Source organism: Caretta caretta, chromosome 15, assembly GCF_965140235.1.
Source record: "Caretta caretta isolate rCarCar2 chromosome 15, rCarCar1.hap1, whole genome shotgun sequence".
Lineage (NCBI taxonomy): Eukaryota > Metazoa > Chordata > Testudines > Cheloniidae > Caretta > Caretta caretta.
In genome coordinates this window covers 3,190,778-3,216,958 of record NC_134220.1, presented here as the reverse complement: position 1 = coordinate 3,216,958, position 26,181 = coordinate 3,190,778, and the positions used below count along the sequence as shown (strand labels likewise).

The following is a 26,181-nucleotide window of genomic DNA, read 5'->3' as shown; positions in this document are numbered from 1 at the left end:
CAGTCGAGGTAAGCCAGGCATGGCGGATTAGTTTATCTTTTGTTTTATGTGAATTTTCCCTGTGTTAAGAGGGAGGTTTGTTCCTGTTTTCTGTAACTTTAAGGTTTTGCCCAGAGGGGGATCCTTTGTGTTTTGAATCTGAATACCCTGTAAAGTATTTTCCCTCCTGATTTTACAGAGGTGATTTTTACCTTTCTTTCTTTTTAAATAAAGTCCTTCTTTTAAGAACCTGACTGATTTTTCCATTGTTCCAAGACCCAGGGGTTTGGGTCTTTGATCATTTTGTAACCAATTGGTTAGGATACTATTCTCAAGCCTCCCCAGGAAAGGGGGTGTAAGGGCTTGGGGGGATATATCCTCTTCCTGTGGGAAGAGGAATTCCAAGTGGTCCTTTTCCCTGGTTCTTTGTTAAATCACTTGGTGGTGGCAGCGTTACTTAAACCCAAGGTACAAGGGAGAATTTGTGTCTTGGGGAAGTTTTAACCTAAGCTGGTAGAAATAAGCTTACGGGGTCTTTCATGCGGGTCCCTGTGTCTGTACGCTACAGTTCAGAGTGGGGAGTGAACCCGACACCTACCAAGCAAACCTCACACCTTCCATTGCCCCTGCGCCCCTTCCCCACCATGTGGAAACCACCTGATCTGAACCTGGGCTTCCCTCACCCTCTCCACCTCCCTGAGCTGCAGTCTCAGTCGCGTGGTCTCCTCCTGCAGCTCCATCCCCTCGGCCGTCCTCTCCTCCAGCTTGTTCTGAGCTTGCTCCAGGCACTGCCGGCGAAGGAACGCAGGGGCATGAGGGCGGGCATGAGCGCGTCACACAGCTGCTGTTCAGACTGAGGGCGACCCCTGCTCACAGCGATGACAGTGTCCAGGTCATTCCCACCAGAAGGGCTCGGGGTGGGGAGAGACACTGGGCTCTGCCATGAGACGCTGCCGCCAAGGGAACCCTCTCCTGTGTGGCTGGGGGACGAGAACTATTCACAGCGTGAGCTCTTTGGGGCAGGGACTGCGTCTCTGTGCTGTCTGTGCAGCGACTAGCACCAGGGGTCCTGGGCCGTGACTGGGGCTGCGAGGTCTGACTGCAATACAAACAATAAATCATATGGCTGGGAGGCCCTTCCAGCTGCTGAGGAAACAAACGGCACCTGGAGAATTACAGGCGCATCCCAGATCTCATTCTCAGCACACAGGATAGGGGAAGGACCCAGCCCGACATGGGGGTCCTTTGCTCTGCAGACACCTTCTGCTTCCAGTGGCATCTGGGAGGCGGTGCCAGGCAGCAGTGCTTCAGAAGCAGCCGGGAGCCCCGGGGAGCTCACCTACCTCCTGCAGCTCCTCGATCCTGGCTCTGGCTGCCCGCTGCTCAGAGAACAAGCTGCCCTCCAGGTGACGCACTTGGGCCTTCAGCTCCTCCCGCTCGGCCGCTAGTGAGGAGACCTGGGAAATGAGCGGAGGATGGGATCGCCTGGCTCCTGTGTCCCGCAGCACTGCTTCCTGGCCATGGAAACCCAGCAGCGCGGCCTCCTGACTCTGCAATGAGAGGTCCCCTTATCCCCGCAGCGGGCCATGGGGTTTCCCCCTCCCCTCCCTACTCCATCTCTCTGCCCCTCTTGCCTTTGCCTCCTGTTCCCCCTCCCACCTGCAATGTGGACACTGCTCCTGCAATCCCCCATGGGAACCATCTGACCCACAGGCCACCCTGGGACCCCCACCCTCACCTCGGCCTGGAAGGCCCCCAGCTGGGTGCTGTGCAGGGTGGAGCACCGCCGTCTCAGCGTACTGAGCGCCTTCTCCCGCTCCGGCAGCTCCCGCAAGCGCGAGTCCCCTCTGTGTTGCAGCAGCAGCGTGCCCGCCCTGTGGGAAGAAGGGACCGACACCCTCCGAGAGGCAGCACGGGTCTAGACCGGGCAGCTTGCTGAGGGTCTAGAGGGAGGTGCAGCCTGCAGAGGCAACTGGCCCCAGCATGCACTGCTCCCTCTGGGTCGATGCAAGGGCTGCTGAGATCACAAGGGAGCTTAGTCTATGGGCCATCTGGCCTCCATGTGCCACAGGATGGCTGCCATCTGCGCCAGTGAGCGCCAGCCAGAGGTGGCCCCCAGGCTCGCCCAGCACACTGCATTACAGCCCTCCGCTGGGCAGAGGGCCTGTGTCATTAGCTGGCTAGGAGCGACAAGTTCCTGCTCCCACTGACCTCGATAGGCATTTTGCTATTGGCTTCAGGGAGAGCAGAGGCCCATATTTGCAAGACGACTCCCCCACCCTCCATCCAGCGTTGGCCTGCCAAGGTCCCTGTGTGTCCAACCTCACCCCAGATACCTGGCTTCATCTGCTTTGCTCCGAGTCTCCTTCCGGCAGGACTCCAGCGTCTCCACCCCCTTCTGGCTCCTCTCCAGGGCCCCATGCAGCGACTCCACTTCCTGGACCGCACGCTGGCAGCAGAGGGGAGGAAAGGGGTCAGGAAAGGCATGTGTCCATCTACCTGCCCTGCCACCCAGGCCCTTCACCTCGCCACAGGCTGAACCCACTGCTGCACCCCACAGGCCCAGGTGCCAAATGGGAGCGGAGTCCAGGCGGGACGGGTCTCCCCCAGACAGAGACACACACGACCGTTGCTCATGAGTAACGTGAGCATGGAGTGGACCTCTCCCTTCCCCTGGCAACCCAACAGCAGTGCTCAGACGGGACTCTCTTGCTGACAGATCCAAATACTTGGGGTCCTTCAGCAAGAACTTTGCCAGGATGAGCCTAGGGCTCTGTAGCTTCCTGCCTTGGTCTGACAGGGCCAACATGACAGATCCTCCCTGCAGGCCCCAAGCAGGTGCTGTGGGGTGGAGCTGGAGCCCATCAGCCCCCTCCACTAAGAAGCAAGAACACAGGCCCAGGGTGAGGCCGGGCTGCCCACACCTGGGAACTCCCCACCAGCCTGGCTAGATTATACAGGAAACGAGCTCGCCCTGTCTGGGGCCCATCACCATGGTATGTGGGCACGACAGATCCCATGTAAGGCCAGGTTTACACTTCAAAGTTTTGCCAGCCCAGCTACGTCACTTAGGATGGGAGTTTTTTATGCCATAGCTGTGCTGACAAAAGCCCCGGTGTAGGCACGATTCTACCAGCAAAAAAGGGCTTTTGCCAGGACAGCTCCTTCGCTCACTGAATGGGAATAAGCTAGACCCGCAAAGGCCCTTTTTCTCCAGTATGAGCCGCGTCTCCAGTGGGAGGGTTTGCCAGTACAGCTAGTACCACTATAGCTAGACTGGCAAAACTCTTAAGTGTGGATTAGACCCAAGCCCCTGGCAAGTCCCGGCCAGACGCTTTCTCCAAATCCCATGTGTCCCAAGGCCTCTCTCCCAATGCTAGAAACTGTCCCAGGACAAACAATGTGCAAACACAATAGGAGCCCCAAGAAGCATGTGGTCTAGGGCTGAGTTTAGCAGGAGACCAGCAGAAGACCGCAGGTCCATCCATGATTCAGGCTGCTCCGTATTGGGAGCCAGTTCTCCCACCCACACTCCAAGCCTCCCTTATCCTCCCTCCATACCCTCCCTTGTGGTCCCTGTCTGTATGGCTGGAGCTGTGGGGTGCTGATCCCGTCTCCGTGCCGGCCCCTTGGCTCCCATCAGTAACTCTAATCTCACCAGCAACCCCCTGCCTTGCCCTAGCAGCAGCCACTGTCTCTGGACACGAAGTGCATGTGAACAAGGGAGTGACCCAATGGCTCTGATGGATCTCTGCAGGCAGCTGACTTGCAGCAGAGTGCGATGTCTCTGCCCCGGTGCCTCCCTGCTGGATGGGGCTGCTGACACCAGGCTGCTGGGAAAATACCTTTTTCTGACCCAGGATGTCACTCAGGGACAAGTCAGCCTCATGCAGCTGGGATTTCCTCTGCAACAGCCTCTCCTCTTCAGCGCCCAGGTCCTGTGCAATGAATCAAACGCACGGCTCACTGTCTTTGACTACCCTAGCAGCACTTCCCAGCTCTTTTCTGGAGCCCCTTCCAGCAGCTGACACAACCGGCCTCAGCCACCCCAAACAGCTTCTCTTATGCAAATAGCAGACAGGGCCTCTTCCCAGACTTCCTACGTTGCTGTCCAATCGAGCTTTGTGTTTGCTGTTGTGCATGTGCATTGAAGTGCAGTCATGACCATGTGCAAGGGGACAGAAGCCAGCTTGTACGGGCAAATGGAGGCTACTTATCTGTAACTGGGAGTTCTCCGAGACTTGTGGTCCCTGTCTGTATTCCACAGGGGTGCCCATGCTCACCATGCACCCGAGTCTGGAAACTCCAACAAACAGCGTCCGTTGGCCAGCACACGGGCAGTAGTTTTCCTCATAAGAGGCAGTGTGGGCTGATACCTTTCCATAGAATCACAGACTTTAAGTCAGAAGGGACCATTATGATCATCTAGTCTGACCCCCTGCACATCTCAGGCCACAGAATCTCACCCACCCACTCCTGTAACAAACCCCTAGCCTATGTCTGAGCTATTGAAGTCCTCAAATCGTGGTTTAAAGACTTTAAGATGCAGAGAACCCTAACCCTCTCCAGTTCCTCTTCGTACCACAAATCCAGCAGGATCTGAAGCAGAGGGGATGGAGGGCGGACAGTAGAATACAGACAGGGACCACACACCTTGAAGAACACCCAGCTACAGGGAAGTAACTTCCCTCTTCTTCAAGTGCTGGTCCCTATGTGTATTCCATACATGGGTGATTGACAAGCCGTATTCAGACTGGAGGCGGGTGCAAGGGTGCCAGCAAGAAAGATGCTTAAAGTACTACAGGTCCCACTGCTGCATCCACAGCAGAGGCCTGAACTAGCTCGCGACGTTTTGTGAATGTGCGAATGGAGCTCCAGGTAGCTGCTCTGCGTGTGTCCAGCGACGGTACTTTCTGCAGCGACGCTGTGGAGGCAGCTTGTGCTCTCCTGGAGTGTGCCCTTACCTCATCGGGTGGATGGAGACGCGCTAACTGGTAGCGCCCAGAGGTCCATCTGGAGATTCTCAGAGAGGGTATCACTTCTCCTCGCAGCCTTTCTGCTAGGGCAAGGAATAGCCTAGGTGATCTGCTGATAGATTTGGTCCTCTGCAAGTAGAACTCGAAGGTGTGTCTGAGTCAAGGGAACGAAGTTTCTGCTCCTCAGCAGAGGGATGGGGTTTCAGGAAGAAAACAGTTAAGTGGATAGTGTGGTTGACATGGCATTCAGAAATAACCTTAGGGAGGAAGCTAGGATGTAGACAGAGATTTTTTTCCTGGTGGCAGTGTGATGGGTCTGTCATGAGGGCTCCCCTCTTGCTCAGCCTTCTGGCTGAGGTAATAGCTACGAAGAATGCAACTTTCATGGACAGGTGGGCCATGGAGCATGTTGCCAAGGATTCAAATGGTGGCCCGATGAGTGCTGGCAGGCCGCGATTGAGGTCCCATTGAGGGGTAGGTTTGATGATTGGCAGAAAGATCCTAACTAGGCTTTTCATGGATGTCACTGCTGTAGGGTGAGAAAAGATGGAATATCCACCTTCCAGCAGGAGGAAGGCACTGATTGCTGCAAGATGGACCTGCAGCAAGCCAACGGAAAGACCTGAGCTCTTCAAAACAGGAGGTGATCTAAAACAACTGGGATCCTTGCCGAATTTGGAGGCAGCACCTTATTCTGAGCCCATGTAGAAAATTGTCTCCATTTAGCTAAGTAACAGGAGCTAGTTGAGTCTTTCCTATGTTGAATAAGAATAGCTTGGATGGGTGCCGAGCAAGAGTGTTATAGTTCTGATCCCCAGCCAAACACCAGGCCAGGAGGTGGACGGGGTCTCGACTGGGTGTCTGATTCTGCCCCCTTGCTGAGGAAGGCGATCCAGGAAGGGGCAGATCTTGACAGGAGGATGGATCGACATCCTCAGGAGCTCCGGAAACCAAAATTGTCTGGTCCAGATGGGTGCTAGGAGAATGTCCCCGGCCCTGTCCTGACGGATCTCGCAAGCCCTGTGGGAACAGGCGAAAGGCACACCTGGGATTGTATGTCCATGGCAATGGAGATCATCGCCCTGAGAGCCATGACCCACAGCTCCTGTTGAGCAGGACAAGGGAAGCCTGATCATTTGGGATGCGAAGAGATCCCATTGAGGTGTTCCCCACCGAGTGAGTATCTCGCTCAGGGAAGAGCTGTGCATCTCCCAGTCGTGATCCACAGAGAAGTGTCTGCCCAGGTTGTCTGCTAAAGAGTTTTGGGCACCCAGAAGGTACGTGGCTTGGATAGTGATGTGGTTTCTGATGCACTTGTTCCAAAGCCCGACTGCTTCTAGGCAAGGGCGGGGGGAGATCTTGCTCCGCCCTGTCTGCTTATGCAAAAGACCGTGGTGATATTGTCTGACATCACATGGACATGAAAAGATTGAATGAGCAGGAGAAGATCCCTTCTTGCCAGGCGGTGTGCCCACAGTTGCAGTGGATCAATGTGCTGCCTGCCTCCCTGTGGTTCCAGAGACCCTGTTCAAGTGAGCTCCACAATGGCAGCACTGGGGGCAGAGTGACGAAGGGGACGCCAACTCTAGCTCAATCCGGGTTCGACTGCCTGGTAAGAGAGGCAATGGCCATGGCAGGAACAGTAACTCTGGTGTTGATGCAATCCCTGTCTGGTGAGTAGACAGACAGGAGCCCAGCTTGTAGGCAGTCTAGATGAAGCCTGGTGAATGGTGTCATGTGGCTTAGAAGACAAAGGCACATCCTGACCACAGTCAGATTGCTCATTAGCTACCATCTGTCCATGGGGAGGAAAGCTCTTGCTGCAAGGAGCCCAGTGTTACCACGATCAAGTTTATCATCTGTGTGGGTGTTAAAAGGGACTGTTCTTTGTTTACGTTTGCTATCAGGGCAAAGCCAAGACACACACCTCATGACTATGCTAGGGGCTAAGCCTCTTGATGCAGTATCCACTACCTCCACCACAGCATGAAGAGAAGTCTTAGCCCTGGTCTCCACTATGAGTTTAGGTCAGATTTAGCAGTGTTAGATTGGTTTAGCCCTGTACCTGTTCACACTATGAAGCCATTTTTTCCAACTTTAAGGGCTCTTAAAACCGGTTTCTGTACTCCATCCCAACGAGTGGATTAGCGCTGAAATTGACCTCGCTGGGTCAAATTTGGGGTAGTATGGACGCAATTCGACGGTATTGGCCTCCGGGAGCTATCCCAGAGTGCTCCACTGTGACCGCTCTGGACAGCACTCTCAACTCAGATGCACTGGCCAGGTAGACAGGAAAAGTCCCGCGAACTTTTGAATTTCATTTCCTGATTGGCCAGTGTGATGAGCTCATCAGCAGAGGTGACCGTGCAGAGCTCTTCAGCACAGGTGACCATGGAGTCCCAGAATCGCAAAAGAGCCCCAGCATGGACCGAATGGGAGGTACTGGTTCTGATCGCTGTATGGGGAGACGAATCTGTGCTATCAGAACTCCGTTCCAAAAGACAAAATGTCAAAATATTTGAAAAAATCTCCAAGGGCATGAAGGACAGAGGCTATAACAGGGACCCATAGCAGTGCCACATGAAACTTAAGGAGCTCAGGCAAGCCTACCAAGAACCAGAGAGGCAAACGGCTGCTCTGGGTCAGAGCCCCAGACATGCTGCTTCTATGATGAGCTGCATGCCATTCTAGGAGCAGCCCCTACAACTACCGCAGCCCTGTGCGTGGACTCTGTCAATGGACTCTCACTCAACAGGGATGCGGATTTTGGGGACGAGGAGGAGGATGAAGAGGTTGAAGCACAGCAAGCAAGCAAGCGGAGAAACCGTTTTCCCTGACAGCCAGGAACTGTACCCTGTACCCTGGATCTAGTACCCTCCCAACCCACCGAAGGTGGTCTCCCGGACCTAGAAGGTGGAGAAGGGACCTCTGGTGAGTGTACCTTTGTAAATATAATACACAGTTTAAAAGCAAGCGTGATTAATGATTAATTTGCCCTGAAGACTTGGGATGCATTCACGGCCAGTACAGCTACTGGAAAAGTCTGTTAATGTGTATGGAGATGGAGCAGAAATCCTCCAGGGACATCTCAGTGAAGCTCTCCTGGATGTACTCCCAAAGCCTTTGCAAAAGGTTTCTGGGGAGGGCAGCCTTATTCCGTCCTCTATGGTAGGACACTGTACCACGGCAGGCCAGCAGCACATAGTCTGGAATCACTGCATAACAAAGCATGGCAGCGTATGGTCCCAGTGTTTGCTGGCATTCAAGCAATATCCGTTCTTTATCTCTCTGTGTTATCCTCAGGAGAGTGATATCATTCATGGTCACCTGGCTGAAATAAGGGAATTTTATTAGGGGGACATTCAGAGGTGGCCGTTTCTGCTGGGCTGTTTGCCTGTGGCTGAACAGAAATCAACCCCGCTGTTAGCCACGTGGTGGGGGAGGGGTGAAGCGATCAGTGCAGAGAATTGGGTGCGTGTGGGGGGGTGTGGGGGTTAGTTGGGTTTGTGCTGCATGTTAACCTGAAAATCGCAGCCCCTCCTTTTAAATGGCCAACCCAATGGGTGCTTGGTATGGGAAATGAGGGTGCTGCTGTTTGAAACCATTCCCACACATTAGGAAGGTTAAAGAAGCCAAAAGACTGTGACTTACCATGGCTACCTGCAAGCCGAATTCTGTTGCCCGCCGGCCCTGTGTGTGTGATCTCTCACACCATACCGGCAGGCCCTCGATATAAGAGGCAAAATGCAACCTTGTAAAGAAAGCACACGTGCTATGTAATGTTAACAGCTTGGCTCACCGTGAAAGAGTTTACTCATTGTTCTCTAAAATGTCTCTTTTTAAAGACTAATCTCCCTTTTTTCCCTCCCGCAGCTGCAAATGTTTCAACACTTCCCCTATCCATCTCCGTCCCAGAGGCTATCAAAGATTAGAAGCCGAAAAAAACCGCACTCGTGATTAAATGTTCTCTGAGCTCATGCAGGCCTCCAATGCTGAAAAAGCCCAGCACAATGCATTGAGAGAGACAATGTCAGAGTCCAGGAAAGCACAAAATGAATGCGAGGACAAGAGGGACGAGCGAGAGGAGAGGAGGAACGAGTGAGAGGAGAGGTGGCGTCAGCGTGATGAGAGGAGGCAAGATGCAATGCTGAGGCTACTGGAGGATCAAACTGATATGCTCCGGCGTATGGTTGAGGTGCAGGAAAGGCAACAGGAGCACAGACTGCCGCTGCAGCCCCTCTGTAACCAATCACCATCCTCCCCAAGTTCCATAGTCTCCTCACCCAGATGCCCACGAACGCGGTGGGGGGGGGGGGCTCTGGGTATCCAACCACTCCACCCCAGAGGACTGCCCAAGCAACAGAAAGCTGGCATTCAATAAGTTTTGAAGTGCAGTGTGGCCTTGTCCTTCCATCCTCCCCTCCTCCCCCACCCCACCCAGTGCTTCCCTCCTTCCCCACCCCTCCCGGGCTACCTTGGCAGTTATCCCCCCATTTGTGTGATGAATTAATAAAGAATGCACAAATTTGAAACAACAATGACTTTATTGCCTCTGCCAGCAGTGATCAAAGGGGGGAAGGGAGGGCGGCGGGCTTATAGAGAAGTAAAGTGAACCAAGGGGGCGGGTTTTCATCAAGAAAAAAACAAAACTTTCACACCATAGCCTGGCCAGTCATGAAACTGGTTTTCAAAGCTTCTCTGATGCGCAGCGCGCCCTGCTGTGCTCTTCTAACCACCCTGGTGTCTGGCTGCGTGTAATCAGCAGCAAGGCAATTTGCCTCAACCTCCCACCTCACCATAAACGTCTCCCCCTTACTCTCACAGAGATTGTGGAGCACACAGAAAGCAGTAATAACAATGGGAATATTGGTTTCGCTGAGGTCTAACTGAGTCAGTAAACTGCACCCGCGCGCCTTTAAACATCCAAATGCACATTCTACCACCATTCTGCACTTGCTCAGCCTATAGTTGAACAGCTCCTGACTACTGTCCAGGGTGCCTGTGTACGGCTTCATGAGCCATGGCATTAAGGGGTAAGCTGGGTCCCCAAGGATAACTACAGACATTTCAACATCCCCAACGGTTATTTTCTGATCTGGAAAGTAAGTCCCTTGCTGCAGCCGTTCCCACAGACCAGTTCCTAAAGATGCGAGCGTCATGTACCTTTCCCGGCCATCCCACGTTGATGCTGGTGAAACGTCCCTTGTGATCCACCAGTGCTTGCAGCACCATTGAAAAGTACCCCTTTTTGGTTTATGTACTGGCTGCCTCGGTGGTTCGGTCCCAAGATAGGGATATGCGTTCCATCTATCGCCCCACCACAGTTAGGGAATCCCATTGCAGCAAAGCCATCCACTATGACCTGCACATTTCCCAGAGTCACTACCCTTGATAGCAGCAGCTCAGTGATTGCTTTGGCTACTTGCATCACAGCAGCCCCCACAGTAGATTTGCCCACTCCAAATTGATTCCCAACTGACCCGTAGCTGTCTGGTGTTGCACGCTTCCAGAGGGCTATCGCCACTCGCCTGTGAACTGTGAGGGCTGCTCTCATCTTGGCATTCTGGCACTTTGGGGCAGGGAAAAGCAAGTCACAAAGTTCCATGAAAGTGCCCTTATGCATACGAAAGTTTCGCAACCATTGGGAATCGTCCCAGACCTGCAACACTATGCGGTCCCACCAGTCTGTGCTTGTTTCCCGGGCCCAGAATTGGCGTTCCACGGCATGAGCCTGCCCCATTGCCACCAGGATGGCCAAACTGCCAGGGCCCGTACTTTGAGAGAAGCCTGTGTCCATGTCCCTCATCACTCTCCTCACTGCGCTGCCGTCGCCTCCTCGCCTGCTTTTGCAGGTTCTGGTTCTGCATATACTGCATGATAATGAGCATGGTGTTTAGAGCGGTCACAACTGCCACGGTGATCTGAGCGGGCTCCATGCTTGCCGTGGTATGGCGTGAGCAGGAAAGCAGAGTGGCAGCGGAAGCGGTGGGTGGATGACGATGCTGACAGCAATATGGCACCCGCACAGAAAAAGGCACAAAATGATTGTCAGCCGTTGCTTTCACGAAGGGAGGGAGGGGTAGGCTGGCAGCAGATGGTGCTGTTGGCTGGGAGAGCTATCCCTTTGCCAATATTCCAGGCAGGACTGAATCTCCATTAGACAAAATTTAAAGAAGAGAATGACCTGAGTCATTCCCATTTATGTGCAGGCACCCCTGACAGACTTTACTGAGGTCTGCCAGGAGCACTCATGTCCGACCAGGCGCCCCGACCGACCTGACCAAGGCCGGCCAGAGCACCCAGGACACGACGAGGATGGCTACCAGTCGTACTGCACTGTCTGCTGCCAAAAGGGAATGAGCTGCTGCTGTGTAGCAATGCAGTCCCACGTCTGCCAGCACCCAGGAGATGTACGGTGACGGTGAGCTGAGTGGGCTCCATGCTTGCCGTGGTATGGCGTCTGCACGGGTAATCTATGAAAAAAGGCGTGAAACGATTGTCTGCTGTTGCTTTCACGGAGGGAGGGAGGGAATGGGGGCCTGATGACATATACCCAGAACCATCTGCGACAATGTTTTTTGCCCCAGCAGGCATTGGGATCTCACCCCAGAATTCCACTGGGTGGCGGAGACTGCGGGAACTGTGGGATAGCTACCCATAGTGCAACGCTCCAGAAGTCGATGCTAGCCTCAGTACTGTGGACTCACTCCGCTGACTTAATGGTCTTAATGGGCTTAAGTGGGGACACACACAATCGACTGTATAAATCGCTTTCTAAAAATTTGACTTCTATAAATTTGACCTAATTTCATAGTGTAGACATACCCATAGCCACTAACGTGCCCTCTTCTAAGGGAGGCTGAACCTGGGCTCTGTCATCAGAGGGAAGATTATCCTTAAAACTGGCCAGGCTGGAGTGATTGGTAAAATCCTATTCGCTAACAAGCCCCAGTTATTCCCTTAGCGAAGCAGAATTGCAGGAAAAGGACCTTTCTTCCCAACCAACCTCTTCAAGGCCTTATCAATGGGGGTGGGTTTGGGATGATGCAATTTTGCTCTCTTCACAGCTGCCTGTTGCACCAGAAAGCTGGGTGCTGGGTGAGAGGAAAGAAATTCAGCCCCTTTGGCAGAGACAAAACAGCCTCTCTCAGCCCTTTTAGGCATGGGGGCGCAGGAGGCAGGGTTATGCCACACCATTCTGGCTGGCTCCCTGATGGCCTCGTTAACCAGATGCGCCACCTTGCTCAGACCTGTAGGCTGCAGAATAGCCAGAAGCCAGTGCGGGAAGTCCTGGATCTCCTCTGGAGGTCATTGGCTATCCTCCGAAGCAGCTCCTGGTATTGCCTATGGTCGTCCGGCGGAGAGGGTGAGGATGGAGTGAGAGCTTCAGACAGAGATGAGGACAAGATTCCTGTCAGTACCTGCAAATCTGGGTCTCTGTCCTCCTCGTAGTCTGTCGGATCTGGTGAGTGCTGAGTAAGAGAGGTGTGGTAGGATTCATGGACGGATCCAGGGCGTCTCCCATAGGGGCTCCAGGGGCCCCAATATAGCCAAAAGGAGGGCTCGACCAGGTGCGGGGACCCCACGGCATTGGGTACCAGTGGTCTCTGGAGAAGTCACATCAGGGAGGATGGGGTTCAGATCTCTTCAACCGTCTATCAGGGCTGAGATCTCTGTGACGAGATGACTGACCAGCCAGAGCGTCTGAGAACTGCTCTTCCTCCAGTGGTGGGGTGGATGGTACTGGAGGGTGCATGCTCCTGCCTGGCAGCTGGAGAGGGGATGGCTCCAGTGACAGGTTTGTCCTCTGGCACAGCAATGTCTCTCAGAAGGACTGGGATGGTGAGGAGAGGAGACTGGGGATAAGGGAAGAAAATATCCTCTAGTGTAATGCAGGTGTACAGACAACCCGGTGGTCAGGGCCAATGGTTCCGACATGTCCCAGGAATCCGTAGCCGGGCAGGGTCTTTAGGAGGATGGGACAGCACGGGGGAAGAAGCAGGTCCAACACTTCTGGATGGAGCCAGCTGGTGTCAGTCCTTGTGTTTCGAAGCCAGAGCCACCGAAAGATCCTTCTTCTTGTGCACTGTACCCTCCAGCCTGGGGGTACTTCACAGACCTGGACCCATGGGATTTGCATGTGAAGGCCTGCCCAGCCTGGGCGGGCTCAGGAAGGGATCCCTTCTTTTACGGACAGATTTGGGGGGATCTGATCATGAGAGAGTCATCAGAGTGTCCCTTACGGTCATGGGAAGCCTGGGAAGAAGAGTCCTGGGCTTAGCAGCTGTAGACACTGTTCCTAAGCTCGTGCTCCGAGGGGCACTGCTCATCCGATGAGGCCGATGTACGGGGGGGTCTCCCTGGCCTGGATCAGAGTGACACCTCATAGCCTTCGCTATACAGTATTTCTTTAATCTAAGCTCATGAACTTGGCAAGTTCGCAGTGGAAAAGAGTGACAGATGCTGCACTTTGCAGAATTTGTGTCTCACCCAACCAGCAGAGATCGCGCTGATACTCATCACTCACAGAGAAGGAGTGAGGGCAGGAGACACAATTCTTGAACCTAGAACCCTAGGTATAGTCCCAGGCTGTAGGGAGGAAGTCTCCAGTACAGGGGAAAAACTACCTACACTAACTATCCTAAAAACTCTAGCTACGCTAACATAAAAACTACAAACTATTTACAAATTGATTTACCAAGTATTAAGAATAAAAGCTGGAGACATCTGTGGACACAGGCATTCCAACTCAGGCCAAGTGGCAGCGAGAAGGAACTGGAGAGATGTCAGCTCGCATTGCCTCTTGTGCCCTCGGACTGGGCCACACGGAGAACTACTATTGGACATGGCTTGTTAGAACTTCTGGACTCGGGCCCCCAGCGCACAAACACACCCGTGTGGGATACACACACAGACTAGCTCTCAAAGAAGAATCTTAGTTCCAGCATTTCCCATCTTTGGAGGGCTGAATTCTGCAGCCTTGACCGTGTTCTTCCCATGCAGTTACTTTGGGTGGAACAACACTTAGCTCTGATATAACCCCAAAGGCTTCAGTGTTATAAAAGGGTGGGCAGCGTGTTATCCTCATTGTAAACTAAAGGGCAGCGGGGTTAAGTAACTTGCCCAAGGCCATGTGGGGAGGAAGTGTCAGGAGTGGGACTAGAAGGCAGTCACCAGACCCCCAGCACCCTGCTCTTACTACTGGCCAACACTGCTACTGCTATGGTACAGGAGACAGGATTGCTATACTGTGCTTCTGGGATTTCCTACTTTGCTGGTGGGATCACTGCCCTTGCCTGGATTTCCAGAATAGCACGTAGCTCCATGCGCTGCTACCGTCTCATGCAAGAGCTGCCTTGTAACAATTCTCTGCACTTCCTTGTGTCAATTTCAGGCAACTCTGCTACCTGCCTCAGTCCCCACCTTGCAGCCTCCATCTGCTTCTCGACCTCCCTCGTGCCCTCTCCCTGAGTCAGGAGCCAGTACACCTGCCGCAGTCTGGCGATGGATTCCTCTGGGATCCCCCTATCAGCAGGGAGGTCCTGCGCCACGCCATGCAGTGGCCGGGGAGAGCTGTAACAAGTGAATGAGCCGGGCTGGCCATCAGCTCAGAGCAAAGCAAGGCACAGAGACTGCCGGGGAGGTGGGCACCTGCAGTACAGGTACGTTCCCAGGCCACACCCAGAGCCAGGAGGTCAATAATTCTTTCTGGGGAGTCCCCATGCTTGGAGAATCACACTCAGGGGAGCAGCCTTTCCTGACACCCTTATCCCTCCAGCCCTGCCTCACTAGCAAGACCAGCAGATCCCAACCACAGGCCGCCCAGTCCTGGTGCCTCTGCAGTGGGTCATGGGGATGCACGATCCCCCTCGTCCTCCTTCAGGGCCCCCTCGTCCTCCTGCTCCCACTGCCACCGAAGTCAATGGGGAGCTTTGCCACTGAGCTCAAGGGCAACCAGCCAGTGCCATTGCTATAGCCTCTGTCTGGGTTCTGGGGCATCACTGGACAGGAGCGTGGCTGTCAACCCCTTCTGAACCACCCTACAAAACCCCAGAATACAACTTCTCCCCTGCTGGCTCCACCCTTCTCCAGCTGGAAAGCTGGGTTCCCTCTCCCCCCCCCAAGCTGGACTTCACAGGCATCGTTCCCAGTCACACACAGTGGTGCCCAGGGCTTCCCTATCTGCAGTACACCCGCCATCCCAACACCCATGGGAGAATCGCCCTCTGCCACAGGAACAGCACCTTGTGCTCCATGCAGGCTTCCTTCCTGGTGTCCTCCCAGCTGGACTCTGCCCTGCTTGGCATTGAGCTCCACCTCGCAGGGCTGCTGCTCCTCTGCTCAGCGCTGCCACGAGACCACAGGAACTCTTCCTCTTCCTCCTCCTCTTCATCAGTGACTGCACTGCTGGAGCCCAGGCACCTGTAAGAGCAGCAGCAGGCAGTGCAGCGCAGATAGGCCACCCCTTTATAGAACCATAGACTATCCGGGTTGGAAGGGACCTCAGGAGGTCATCTAGTCCAACCCCCTGCTCAAAGCAGGACCATCCCCAACTAAATCATCCCAGTCAGGGCTTTGTCAAGCCTGACCTTAAAAACCTCTAAGGATGGAGATTCCACCATCTACCTAGGTAACCCATTCCAGTGTTTCACCACCCTCCCAGTGAAAAAGTGTTTCTTAACATCCAACCTAGACCTCCCCGACTACGCAACTTGAGACCATTACTCCTTGTTCTGTCATCTGCCACCACTGGGAACAGCCAAGCTCCATCCTCTTTGGAACCCCCCTCCAGGTAGTTGAAGGCTGCTATCAAATCCCCCCTCACTCCTCTCTTCTGCAGACTAAATAACCCCAGTTCCCTCAGCCTCTCCTAGTAAGTCATGTGCCCCAGCCCCCTAATTATTTTCGTTGCCCTCTGCTGGACTCTCTCCAACTTGCCAACATCCCTTCTGTAGTGGCGGGGGGGAATGGGGGGGTGGGCAAAACTGGACGCAATACTCCAGGTGTGACCTCACCAGTGCTGAATAGAGGGGAATAATCACTTCCCTCAATCTGCTGGCAATGTTCCTACTAATACAGCCCAATATGCCATTGGCCTTCTTGCCAACAAGGGCACACTGCTGACTCAGATCCAGCCTCTCATCCACTGTAATCCCCAGGTCCTTTTTTGCAGAACTGCTGCTTAGCCAATCGGTCCCCAGCCTGTAGCAATGCATGGGATTCTTCCTTCCTAAGTGCAGGGCTCTGCACTTGCCCTTGTTGAATCTCATCAGATTTCTTTTGGCCCAATCCTCTAATTTGTCTAGGTCACTCTGGACCCTATCCCTACCCTCCAGCGTATCTACCTCTCCTCCCACTTTAGTGTCATCTGCGAACTTGCTGAGGGTGCAATCCATCCCATCATCTAGATTGTTAATGAAGATGTTGAACAAAACTGGCCCCAGGACCATTCCCTGGGCCACTCCACTTGATACCGGCTGCCAGCTAGACATGGAGTCATTGACCACTACCCGTTGAGCCTGACAATCTAGCCAGCTTTCTATCCACCTTATAGTCCATTCATCCAATCCATACTTTTTTAACTTGCTGGCAAGAATACTGTGGGAGACCGTGTCAAAAGCTTTGCTAAAGTCAAGATATATCACATCCACCACTTTCCCCATATCCACAGAGCCAGTTATCTCATCACAGAAGGCAATTAGGTTGGTCAGGCATTACTTGCCCCTGGTGAATCTATGTTGACTGTTCTTGATCACCTTCCTCTCCTCCAAGTGCTTCAAAATGGATTCCTTGAGGATCTGCTCCATGATTTTGCCAGGGGCTGAAGTGAGGCTGACCGGTCTGTAGTTCCCGGGTTCTCTTTCTTCCCTTTTAAAAATATGGGCACTATATTTGCCTTTTTCCAATCATCCGGGACCTCCCCCGATCACCATGAATTTTCCAAGATAATGGCCAATGGCTCTGCAATCACATCCGCCAACTCCCTCAGCAGCCTCGGCTGCATTAGATCTGGACCCATGGACTTGTGCATGTCCAGCTTTTCTAAATAGTCCTTAACCTGTTGTTTCACCACTGAGGGCTGCTCACCTCCTCCCCATACTGTGTTGCCCAGTGCAGCAGTCTGGGAGCTGCCCTTGTCTGTGAAGACTGAGGCAAAAAAAGCATCGAGTACTTCAATTACAAAACCTAAACCTCATTTCCCCCATACTAATTTCCCCCTACTGTTACTCACACCTTCTTGTCAACATTTGAAATGGGCCACTCTCATTACCACTACAAAAGTTATTATTCCTCCCTTGGTATCCTACTGTTAATTGAATTGTCTCGTTAGACTGACCTCACACTTGGTAAGACAACTCCCATCTTTTCATGTATTTGTACCTGCTCCTGTATTTTCCACTCCCTGCATCTGATGAAGTGGGTTCTAGCCCACAAAAGCTGATGTCCAAATAAATTTGTTAGTCTCTAAGGTGGCACAAGAACTCCTAATTGTTTCAGCTTTTTCCACATCATCTGTCACTATGTTGCCTCCCCCATTCAGTAAGGGTCCCACACTTCTTCTTGTTGCTAACATACCTGTAGAAACTCTTGTTACCCTTCACATCCCTTGCTAGCTGCAACTCCAATTGTGCCTTGGCCTTCCTGATTACACCCCTGCATGCTCTAGCAATATGTTTATACTCCTCCCTAGTCATCTGTCCAAATTTCCACTTCTTGTAAGCTTCCTTTTTGAGTTTAAGCTCACTGAAGATTTCACTGTTAAGGCAGGCTGGTCGCCTGCCATATTTGCTATTCTTTTTGCACTTCGGGATGGTTTGTTCCTGTGCCCTCCATAAGGCTTCTTTAAAATACAGCCAGCTCTCCTGGACTCCTTGCCCCCTCATATTAGCTTCTCAGGGGATCCTGCCCATCAGTCCCCTAAGGGAGTCAAAGTCTGCTTTTCTGAAGTCCAGGGTCCATGTTTTGCTACTCTCCTTTCTTCCTTTTGTGAGGATCCTGAACTCAACCATCTCATGGTCACTGCTGCCTAGGTTGCCACCCACTTCTACTTTCCCTACTAATTCTTCCCTATTTGGAAGCAGCAGGTCAAGAGGAGAATGGCCCCTAGTCGGTTCCACCAGCACCTGTACCAGGAAGTTGTCCCCATCACTATCCAAAAACTTCCTGGATTGTCTGTGCACCGTTGTATTGCTCTCCCAGCAGATGTCAGAGTGATTGAAGTCCCCCATGAGAACCAGGGCCTGTGATCTGAAAACTTCAGTTAGTTGTCCGAAGAAAGCCTTGTCTACCTCCTCGTTCTGATCCGGTGGTCAAAAGCACACGCCCACCACGACATCACCCTTGTTGCTGTCGCCTCTAAACTTAACCCAAAGACTCTCAACAGGCTTTTCTCCCGTTTCAGACTGGAGCTCTGAGCAGTCATAAGGCTCCCTTACAGACAATGCAGCTCCTCCACCTTTCCTCCCCTGCCTGTCATTCCTGGACAGTTTATACCCATCCACGACAGTGCTCAAGTTATGCAGGTTACCCCACTGAGTCTCTGTTATTCCAATCACGTCACAGTTCCTTGACTGTGCCAGGACTTCCAATTCTTCCTGCTTGTTTCCCAGGCTTCTTGCGTTCGTGTACATGCACCTAAGATAACTAGCCGATTGCCCTACTTTCTCAGTATGAAACAGGAGGCTTCTCATCTTGTATCCTCCTCCTTGTGTTTCCTCCTGGTATCCCACTCCCGCACTTACCTCTGGGCTTAGGTCACCATCCCCCGGCAAACCTAGTTTAAAGCCCTGCTCACTAGGTTAGCAAGCCTGCCTGCGAAGATGCTCTTCTCTCTCTTTGTTAGGTGGAGCCCGTCTCTGCCGTGCAATCCTTCTTCCCGGACCAACATCCCATGGTCGAAGAATCCAAAGCCCTCTCTCCAACACGACATGCATAACCACACATTCACCTCCACAATTCAAAGGTCTCTACCTGGGCCTTTTCCTTCAACAGGGAGGATGGACGAGAACACAACTTGCACCTCAAACTCCTTTATCCTTTTTCCCAGAGCCACGTAGTCCGCAGTGATCCGCTCAAGGTCATTCTTGGCCGTATCATTGGTGCCCATTGGGGAAGGAGGAAGGGGCAGCAATCCGAGGGCTTCATCAGGCTTGGCAAACAGTCCGTCACTTCCTGGATTCTAGCTCCAGGCAAGCAGCACACTTCTCGAGTCTCCCGGTCTGGTTGGCAGATGGATGACTCCGTCCCCCTTAGGAGGGAGTTCCGACCACCACCACCCGTCTCCTCCTCTTGGGAGTGGTGGTCATGGAACCCCCGTTCCTAGGACAATTAATCCCATGCCTTCTGGCCGATGGGGTCTCCTTCTGATACTTTCCCTCAGAGGGCTCTTCCAAACCCTTCTGTGCCATAGTACCTGTGCAGAGAGCCTGAAAATGGTTGTGCACCTCTCTCTGCATTGACGGTACATAGGTTCTCCTCTTTCTTCCTCTCGAGGTCACATGCTGCCAATATTCTTCCCCGCTCTGCTCTGCACTCTCTGATTCTTCAGCATGTTTTGCTTCCAGAACCAAACACTGACTTCTATTCATTTTCTCTGATGCAACGCAGGGATGATACTTGGTTCTCTAGTCCTCTAACCTTCTCTTCCAATATGTAGACCAGCTTGCACTTCATACAGACAAAATCACTTCTGTCCTCTGGGAGAAAGACAAACATGGCACATTCTGAGCAGGTCACAGCAGCTGATCGCTCACTAGCCATGTCTTCCTTTTAAGAGGCTCCTCAGATGTTGTATGTACTGCTCACTGGAGCCGGAAAGGCAAAAACACTCTGTGCAAACTCCCTGCAGGCAAACTCCCCGGCAAACTCCCTCTGTTTGCCTGTCCTCTGTTCACTGCTCATTCGGTTTGCAACTGGCTGCCTTTTTATAAGGCTGCTGGCTCGAAGCAGGTGGCCCGGCTCACAGCCTTCTTCGTACCTGGCCTCCAAGTGCCTGGAGTTGGCAGGCTCCGTGCTCCCAGGTCAAGAGGAAAGTTCCAAAGTCAAGTGGAGGTACCAGTGCCCTGAGCCTCAACTAAGGATCAATGCAAGGGAGAGTGCCCCACCTGGGAGTACTGCACCCTGCAGGAGGACTGTCAAAATGGCCAAGAGATGCTGATGCAGGACTGGAGGGGACTGTGTCTAGGCCTAAAAGCTAGGGGAACCCACTCTGCATGAGCCAGTGGAATGACACTGCATTAGCTGGGGGACCTGGATGTAGTCCCATCCAGCCTTGTGTCAGCAGCTCTTGATCATTTCAAAATTCACATCTCAGCCGGTGGCTCCCTGGAGCAGCCGAGCCACCCTGGTCTGCTCAGATCAGGTTGTGGCTTTTAAAAAAAACAACCCAAAAATGCAAGATACTTACTGCAGGGTGCAGCAGAGCCTAAGACAGAATCCTGGTTTCCAAACCCCCTGCGCTAATCACCACATCATCCTGCTGCAACGCGGTCACATTGCCACTGCCGGAGGGCAGGATGAGCAGAGACATGCCGGATAAATCATGTGGAAAAGGGGTGAACAGCGAGGTGGCAAAATGACTCAAGATAGTTAAGTCCAAAGCAGACGAGTTACAAAGGGATCTCACAAATCTGGGTGACTGGGCAAGAAACGGCAGATGAAATTCAATGTTGATAAATGCAAAGCAATGCACATTGGAAAGTATAATCCCAACTATACATATAAAATGATGGGGTCTAAATTAACCGTTACCACTCGAGAAAGATCTTGGCGTCATTGTGGAGAGTTCTCTGAAAACATCCACTCAGCGTGCAGCAGCCGTCAAAAAAGTGAACAGAATATTGGGAATCATTAGGAAAGGGATAGATAATAAAATGGAAAATATCTTATTGCCTCTATATAAATCCATGGGATGCCCTCACCATGAATGTGCGCAGTTCTGGTCGCCCCATCACAGAAAAGTTATATTAGAATTGGAAAAGGTACAGAGAAGGGCCACACAAATGATTAAGGGGGGTGGAACAGCTTCCATACGAGGAGAGATTAATAAGACTGGGACTGTTCATCTTAGAAAAGAGACAACTAAGGGGGGATATGCTAGAGGTCTATAAAGCCAGGAGTGGTACAGAGAAAGTAAATCAGGAAGTGTCATTTACTCCTTCACATAACACAAGAACCAGAAGTAACCCAATAAAATTAATGGGCAGCAGGTTTAAAACAAACAAAAGGAAGTATTTCTTAAACACAACGCACAGTCAACCTGTGGAATTCTTTGCCAGAGGATGTTGTGAAGGCCAAGACTAGAACAGGGTTCAGAAAAGAACTAGATCAGTTCATGGAGGATAGGTCCAAGGCCATTAGCCAGGATGGGCAGGGATGCAACCCTATGGCCCTGACCCGCTGACTGCCAGAAGCATATGGTGCTGGCCACTGTCAGGGCCAGGCACTGGGCTAGCTGGATTACTGATCTGAGCAGAGCGGCCGTTCCTGTGTTCTTGACTGCAGGATTTGGTATGGCGCTGTGGCAGGCTGCAGTGCCACAGATAATGGGAGCCCTGGGCGTGAGTCTCCACAGGACCATCGCTGCTTGGCGTTGCACCAGGGGCCAAGCTGGTGGACTCTCATCAGCACTTACCCCAAAGAGTCTCTCCGTGGGTAGCAGGGCCCCTTAGTGCTACGGCCAGGAGCTGTTTGGAGAAGAGAAGCATTGTGTCTCCACAGCAATAGTAGACTAGCTCCTGGGACAGCAAGTGCACCCGAGAGCCAGCAGGAGGAGCTGTGGGGAGCAGGGAGCCAGCCTGGACTTTGAGTCTGAGCCACCCTGCTAAGGCAATCGCCCCTAACAGTATGTGGCTAATGCAGCAGGGCTGGAGGGGTCGGGGGGGCGGTGGCTGGGATCCCAGCACAAGGTGTGAATGCGCTGGGGGGTCTGGGGTGCATTCCACACAGAGAGCAGAGAGGGCACAGGCACCTGCGGGCTGGGACGGGAACAAGAGAGAGCGGGGCCCGCACAGCTGCAAGGGGCAGCTCCATCCCCACGCCCCCAGTGCAGCTCCATCGCCCTGCGACAGCGAGAGCAGGGCCAGGGGGCAGAGAGAGGCTGGTCTGGAGGAGGAGACACAAGGGGATTCACTGAGGGCACTGATGAGCAGCCTGGGGAATGGCCATCTGGCTGAGCCCCAGGCCATACCTTTCTGGCAGCCGATGGCCTTGCAGAGGTGAACCTGGACTGTCTCCATCCTCACTGAGTCCAGGTCACTGCCGATGGTGATGGTGTTGAAACTGGTGATGGGGACGCCTGAAAGAGGATGAGTGGAGGATGGGAGAGATGCCAAACCCAGCTGACCCCAGAGTGAGGGGGGTTTCCCTGCCACCCTCTCGCCCAACTGAACCTGTGACCAGGGGTGACTCCTCTGCTCTCCCAGCCCCAGCCACGGCACAAACCCAGAGGCTCTGTCCTCCCCCAGATCCTGCATTTGTTCCACCCTCCCTGCAGTGACAAGGAGGGCAGGCATCTCCCAGGGTGGGGGACCAGCAGGTGAGGCCGGGACAGGATCACCCATTTTCCAGGAGAGGAGCAGATCAATGGGAGGGCACAGATCCCAGGCAGGCGCAGGCCCAGGATTGGGGGCAGGACCACTGTTCCCTCTAAGCTGTGCGCGTGTGCACACACACACAGATCCTAAACCCCGCGCACACAGCGAAACACCACGTGCACAAAAATTTGCACAGAAGCACAACAGTTTGCACAGAAGAAATGTTTTGCGCACATGGCCGGTCAAAAATTAGAGAGGACATTGGGCAGGACCCAGCGCTTTCCCCTCTTACCAGCCACGTGCTTGTAGTTGCAGGGCCCCGGACAGCCCTTGTCCCGAGCTGGGTTCAGGCTGCTCTGCATCTCACGACTCTCGGAGACGCCTGCCCCTGGGTTAGGACCTACAGAGAGGGTGAGAACAGGAGCCAGTAGCCGGGGGCTCCTGGAAGACACATGCACTCCTGCATCATGGGCCGCGCGGCTGCAGGACAGAGCTGCTGGTAGCACAGGGCCCCCTGGGGCACCAGGCTGAACGGCCAGGCAAATTGGGGGCCAGGCGGAACTCTCCCCTCAGCAATGACTGGGGGAGGGGCTGGGGGCTTCCCCTGCTCCCCCCCCACGCAGCACTGAGCAGGGAGATTCCATGGGAGTCGGGGTGGGGGTAACCAGGAAAGCAGGGGCGGCTCTAGGAGCCCAGTCCTTCCCCTCATGGTGCCCCAGCTCCCTCCTCACCAGCTGGGAACACCTCCCCCCAGCACCCACAGACAGGGTGCCTGAACCACCACATTGTGGGGCCCCATCTGTCACCCCCTTCCAGCTACCTGCCCACCCCAGAATCCTTCAGCTTCCTGCCCCAAGGAACTGACCTTTCCTCCCCGCTCCTGGAATCCATGGGGCCCTGCCCAGCCCCCAACCACTCCCGTTGCTCAGAGCTTCAGGCCGTGCCCCAGCGTTACACCACCGAGCCCCACTGAGAGAGGAGCAGGGGGTCCCCCTTGCCCTGCAGTGCAGGGGCCAATCACAGTCACTTTCCCTGCACTGCCCTGAGCACAGGCCAATCCCCTGCTAACACCCCCTTTGGTGGGGACGGGACCGGGACATGCCCTTGGCCAGCCACGCTGCAGCGTCCTCTGGCAAAGCACGGCAGGTGCTCCAGGCGGGGCGGCGTCTCACCCCCAGCTGCACAGCACGCGAGTAACCCAGCCCCAGGTTCTCCCTGTCTTCCACCACGCCCCTGATCCGCTCCCATGCTGCTGCAGTGTCACTCCACACTGCCAGTCCCGTCCCTGCTGTCACGCGGGAACCCCAGCCCTGTGTTGCCACAGCCTTATCTTCCCAGCCACTCCCCAGACCCTGCCCCCCAGCTGCCAAAGCAAGGACAGGCAACCAGCCAGCGCTGCTCCGGGCACTGGGAGCACTGGTGGAAGGCGGGGGATAGGAACAACTGGTTGTGTCTGTTTCATTCGCAGCATGGCAGAAATGCATGTGTGTCCCTGCCCAAGGAAGGGCAGCCCCAAGCACCTTTCCCTGCTAGTGCCCCACGGGGTGGGGACGTGACCGGGACCTGCCCATCCCCTTTGACAGACTGGCCAGGTCCCATGGGGCTTTGCTGAGCTTGCAAGGATGTCTGTGATCACTGGGAATGCGGCACTCCCCAGGGAGTTTGTCAGACCCCTTATGAGCCAGAAAGAGTCCACAAGAGCCTCCATCATCTCACCCCAATGGCCAATGCAGCCCCCACTGTGCTGTCACAGCGTCCCCCCCACGTACTGTCACTGCTCCCCCATGTGCTGATCCAGTGCTTCCCATCCATGCTGACGCCCTCCTCCGTAGCTCAGCGATAAACTTTTTCTCCCCACGTACTCAGTTCCATGGTGACAGGGCAGAGGGATGAGCCAGCCCTAGTTCTGGAGCCAGCCAGACTCCTGCAGAGTCCAGCTGACTCCACGGCACTTTCAGCCCTGTGCTCCAGACTTACACAGTGTCAGGCGGCGAGCTCCCCTCTCCGCTGGGCCAGACTGCAGCTCACAGCTCCGCCAGATTCCCTCCCCGCCTCCGCTAGCCGCAGCACGAGTGACGCCCCTTCCAGACGGTCCCCGGGGAATCACCGACCCCTGTTGCAGCAGCTCTGGGGCTTCCCGCTTGGGATCTCCTGGACCAACCCCACCCTGCGTCACCACGCAGCCATCGCTAACCATAGCTAGGGATGTCTGGATGCTTTCAGGGCTACTAGCCAGCTGTGTTGTGGCACCAAACCCTTGCAAAGCTGAGCCTTGATGTGCCAGTTTCTCCAGGGGCAGCCCTTGGTCGGGGCAGGGGGATGCTATTAGCCGGGGGCTCTTCTCCCCTCTGGAGGCCAGTGAATGGCTGCCGCAGGCCACTGTGGGTGCAGAGTGAGAGGGGCTGTGGGACCAGACGTGCCCATGCTCAGATTGTCTCCTCCCGGACGGACTCGGAGCTGTCCTCACAGGCTGGGACTCTCTGGCCCAGGCTCTCGTGCCGCTGGCCCCGGCACCCAGAGCTCTGAGTGGCTGGCTGGGGCCCAGCTCCTCCACAAGCAAGGGGCTGCTGAAAGGTAGGGAGTTTTCCCAGGAGTCCTGGATCCATCTGGAAGAGCCCTCCAGGGGCCAGGGAATGCTTTCCTCCGAGGTCTCCACCCATTCAGACGGGGCTAGTCCGGGAGCCCGGCTTCCCGTGGAGCTGGCTTTCGCCGTGTCCGTGCTGCTTGGGGTGTCCATAGTGTTGAGCTGGCTCAGCCTGGATATCCTGCCCCCCAGAGACTCCAGGCTCTCTCTCCTGGTCCTAGAGCTCAGGGACTGGGGCCCTTCCACGCTGCTGGACAAAGCCAGGGGTACGTCCCTTTCTCGCCCCTCTGCCACACACGTCTCCGTGGCGGGGGAGAGACCAGTGCTCCTGGCTTTGACTCCCGGGACGCTCCCTTCCTCAGCAGAGTCTCCAGCTGGCACATCCTCTTCCCCATCGGAATTCACCAGGGGGTCAACCATGCCGTCCCTAAACCTGGCAGCAAAGTCCTCCGTGCAGACGGAATTCGAGTCGCTCTGGTCCCCCAGGTTCTCTGGGGCTTGCTCAGAGCCAAGGAGATGCAGCAGCCTCCAGCCATATTCCTCCTTCCGAGAGGGGCCGGCTTCGCCCCAGGAGGTGCCGCCCTGGTTCGCACAGCATCCTTCCATCTCTGCACAGGGGAGGGAAGTAAACAAAGAGCTGTGAGTCCCTCCATAAACCACCATTACACCGGCGAGCACCCTCACTTTCCCAGGCCTGCACATCTCAATGGGAAACAGAGCAGGGGCCTTCCAGCCGGGAGGCTCAGAGCTAGCACTCCATACGGGGCAGCCGAGTTCCTGCCTTGTCCGCTCTGTTCTGCCCGAGGAGCTGCTAGCAATGTCTGATCTTGCAGGGGGGAAAATCCACCCAACTCTGAACTTGGTCCTGAAAGCTAAATGAAGGCGGAACTGATTTGTAAATATCATTATACTAACAACAAGCCGGTTTCTTCCTCTGCAAAGGCGTTCAAGCTCCCTACTGTGAGAAGACAGGACAGTCTGCTCTTTTCATCTGCAGATCTCTCCCTGCTTTACCCAGGAGGGTCAGTACCACTAGCCCCATTGAACAGATGGGGGACACTGAGGGGCAGAGAGGTAGTTGATTGCTCGACAACACACAGGAAGCCAG

The 26,181-nt window shown here is 54.2% G+C and overlaps 1 protein-coding gene across 1 annotated transcript in view; it reads right to left on the bottom strand.

The window, feature by feature from the left end:
* LOC125623208 (uncharacterized) overlaps nt 1-26,181 on the bottom strand; it is a 67,035-nt gene that overhangs the window by 25,736 nt on the left and 15,118 nt on the right. Inside the window, exons 5-14 of the mRNA XM_048822238.2 lie at nt 24,467-25,681; nt 22,782-22,889; nt 22,144-22,251; nt 21,589-21,640; nt 15,200-15,377; nt 3,825-3,917; nt 2,316-2,428; nt 1,718-1,853; nt 1,323-1,529; nt 663-767 (exon numbers count right to left, since the gene is read on the bottom strand). Coding sequence (XP_048678195.2) covers nt 663-767; nt 1,323-1,529; nt 1,718-1,853; nt 2,316-2,428; nt 3,825-3,917; nt 15,200-15,377; nt 21,589-21,640; nt 22,144-22,251; nt 22,782-22,889; nt 24,467-25,681 — 2,315 coding nt within the window. The remainder of the gene's footprint in view (nt 1-662; nt 768-1,322; nt 1,530-1,717; nt 1,854-2,315; nt 2,429-3,824; nt 3,918-15,199; nt 15,378-21,588; nt 21,641-22,143; nt 22,252-22,781; nt 22,890-24,466; nt 25,682-26,181) is intronic.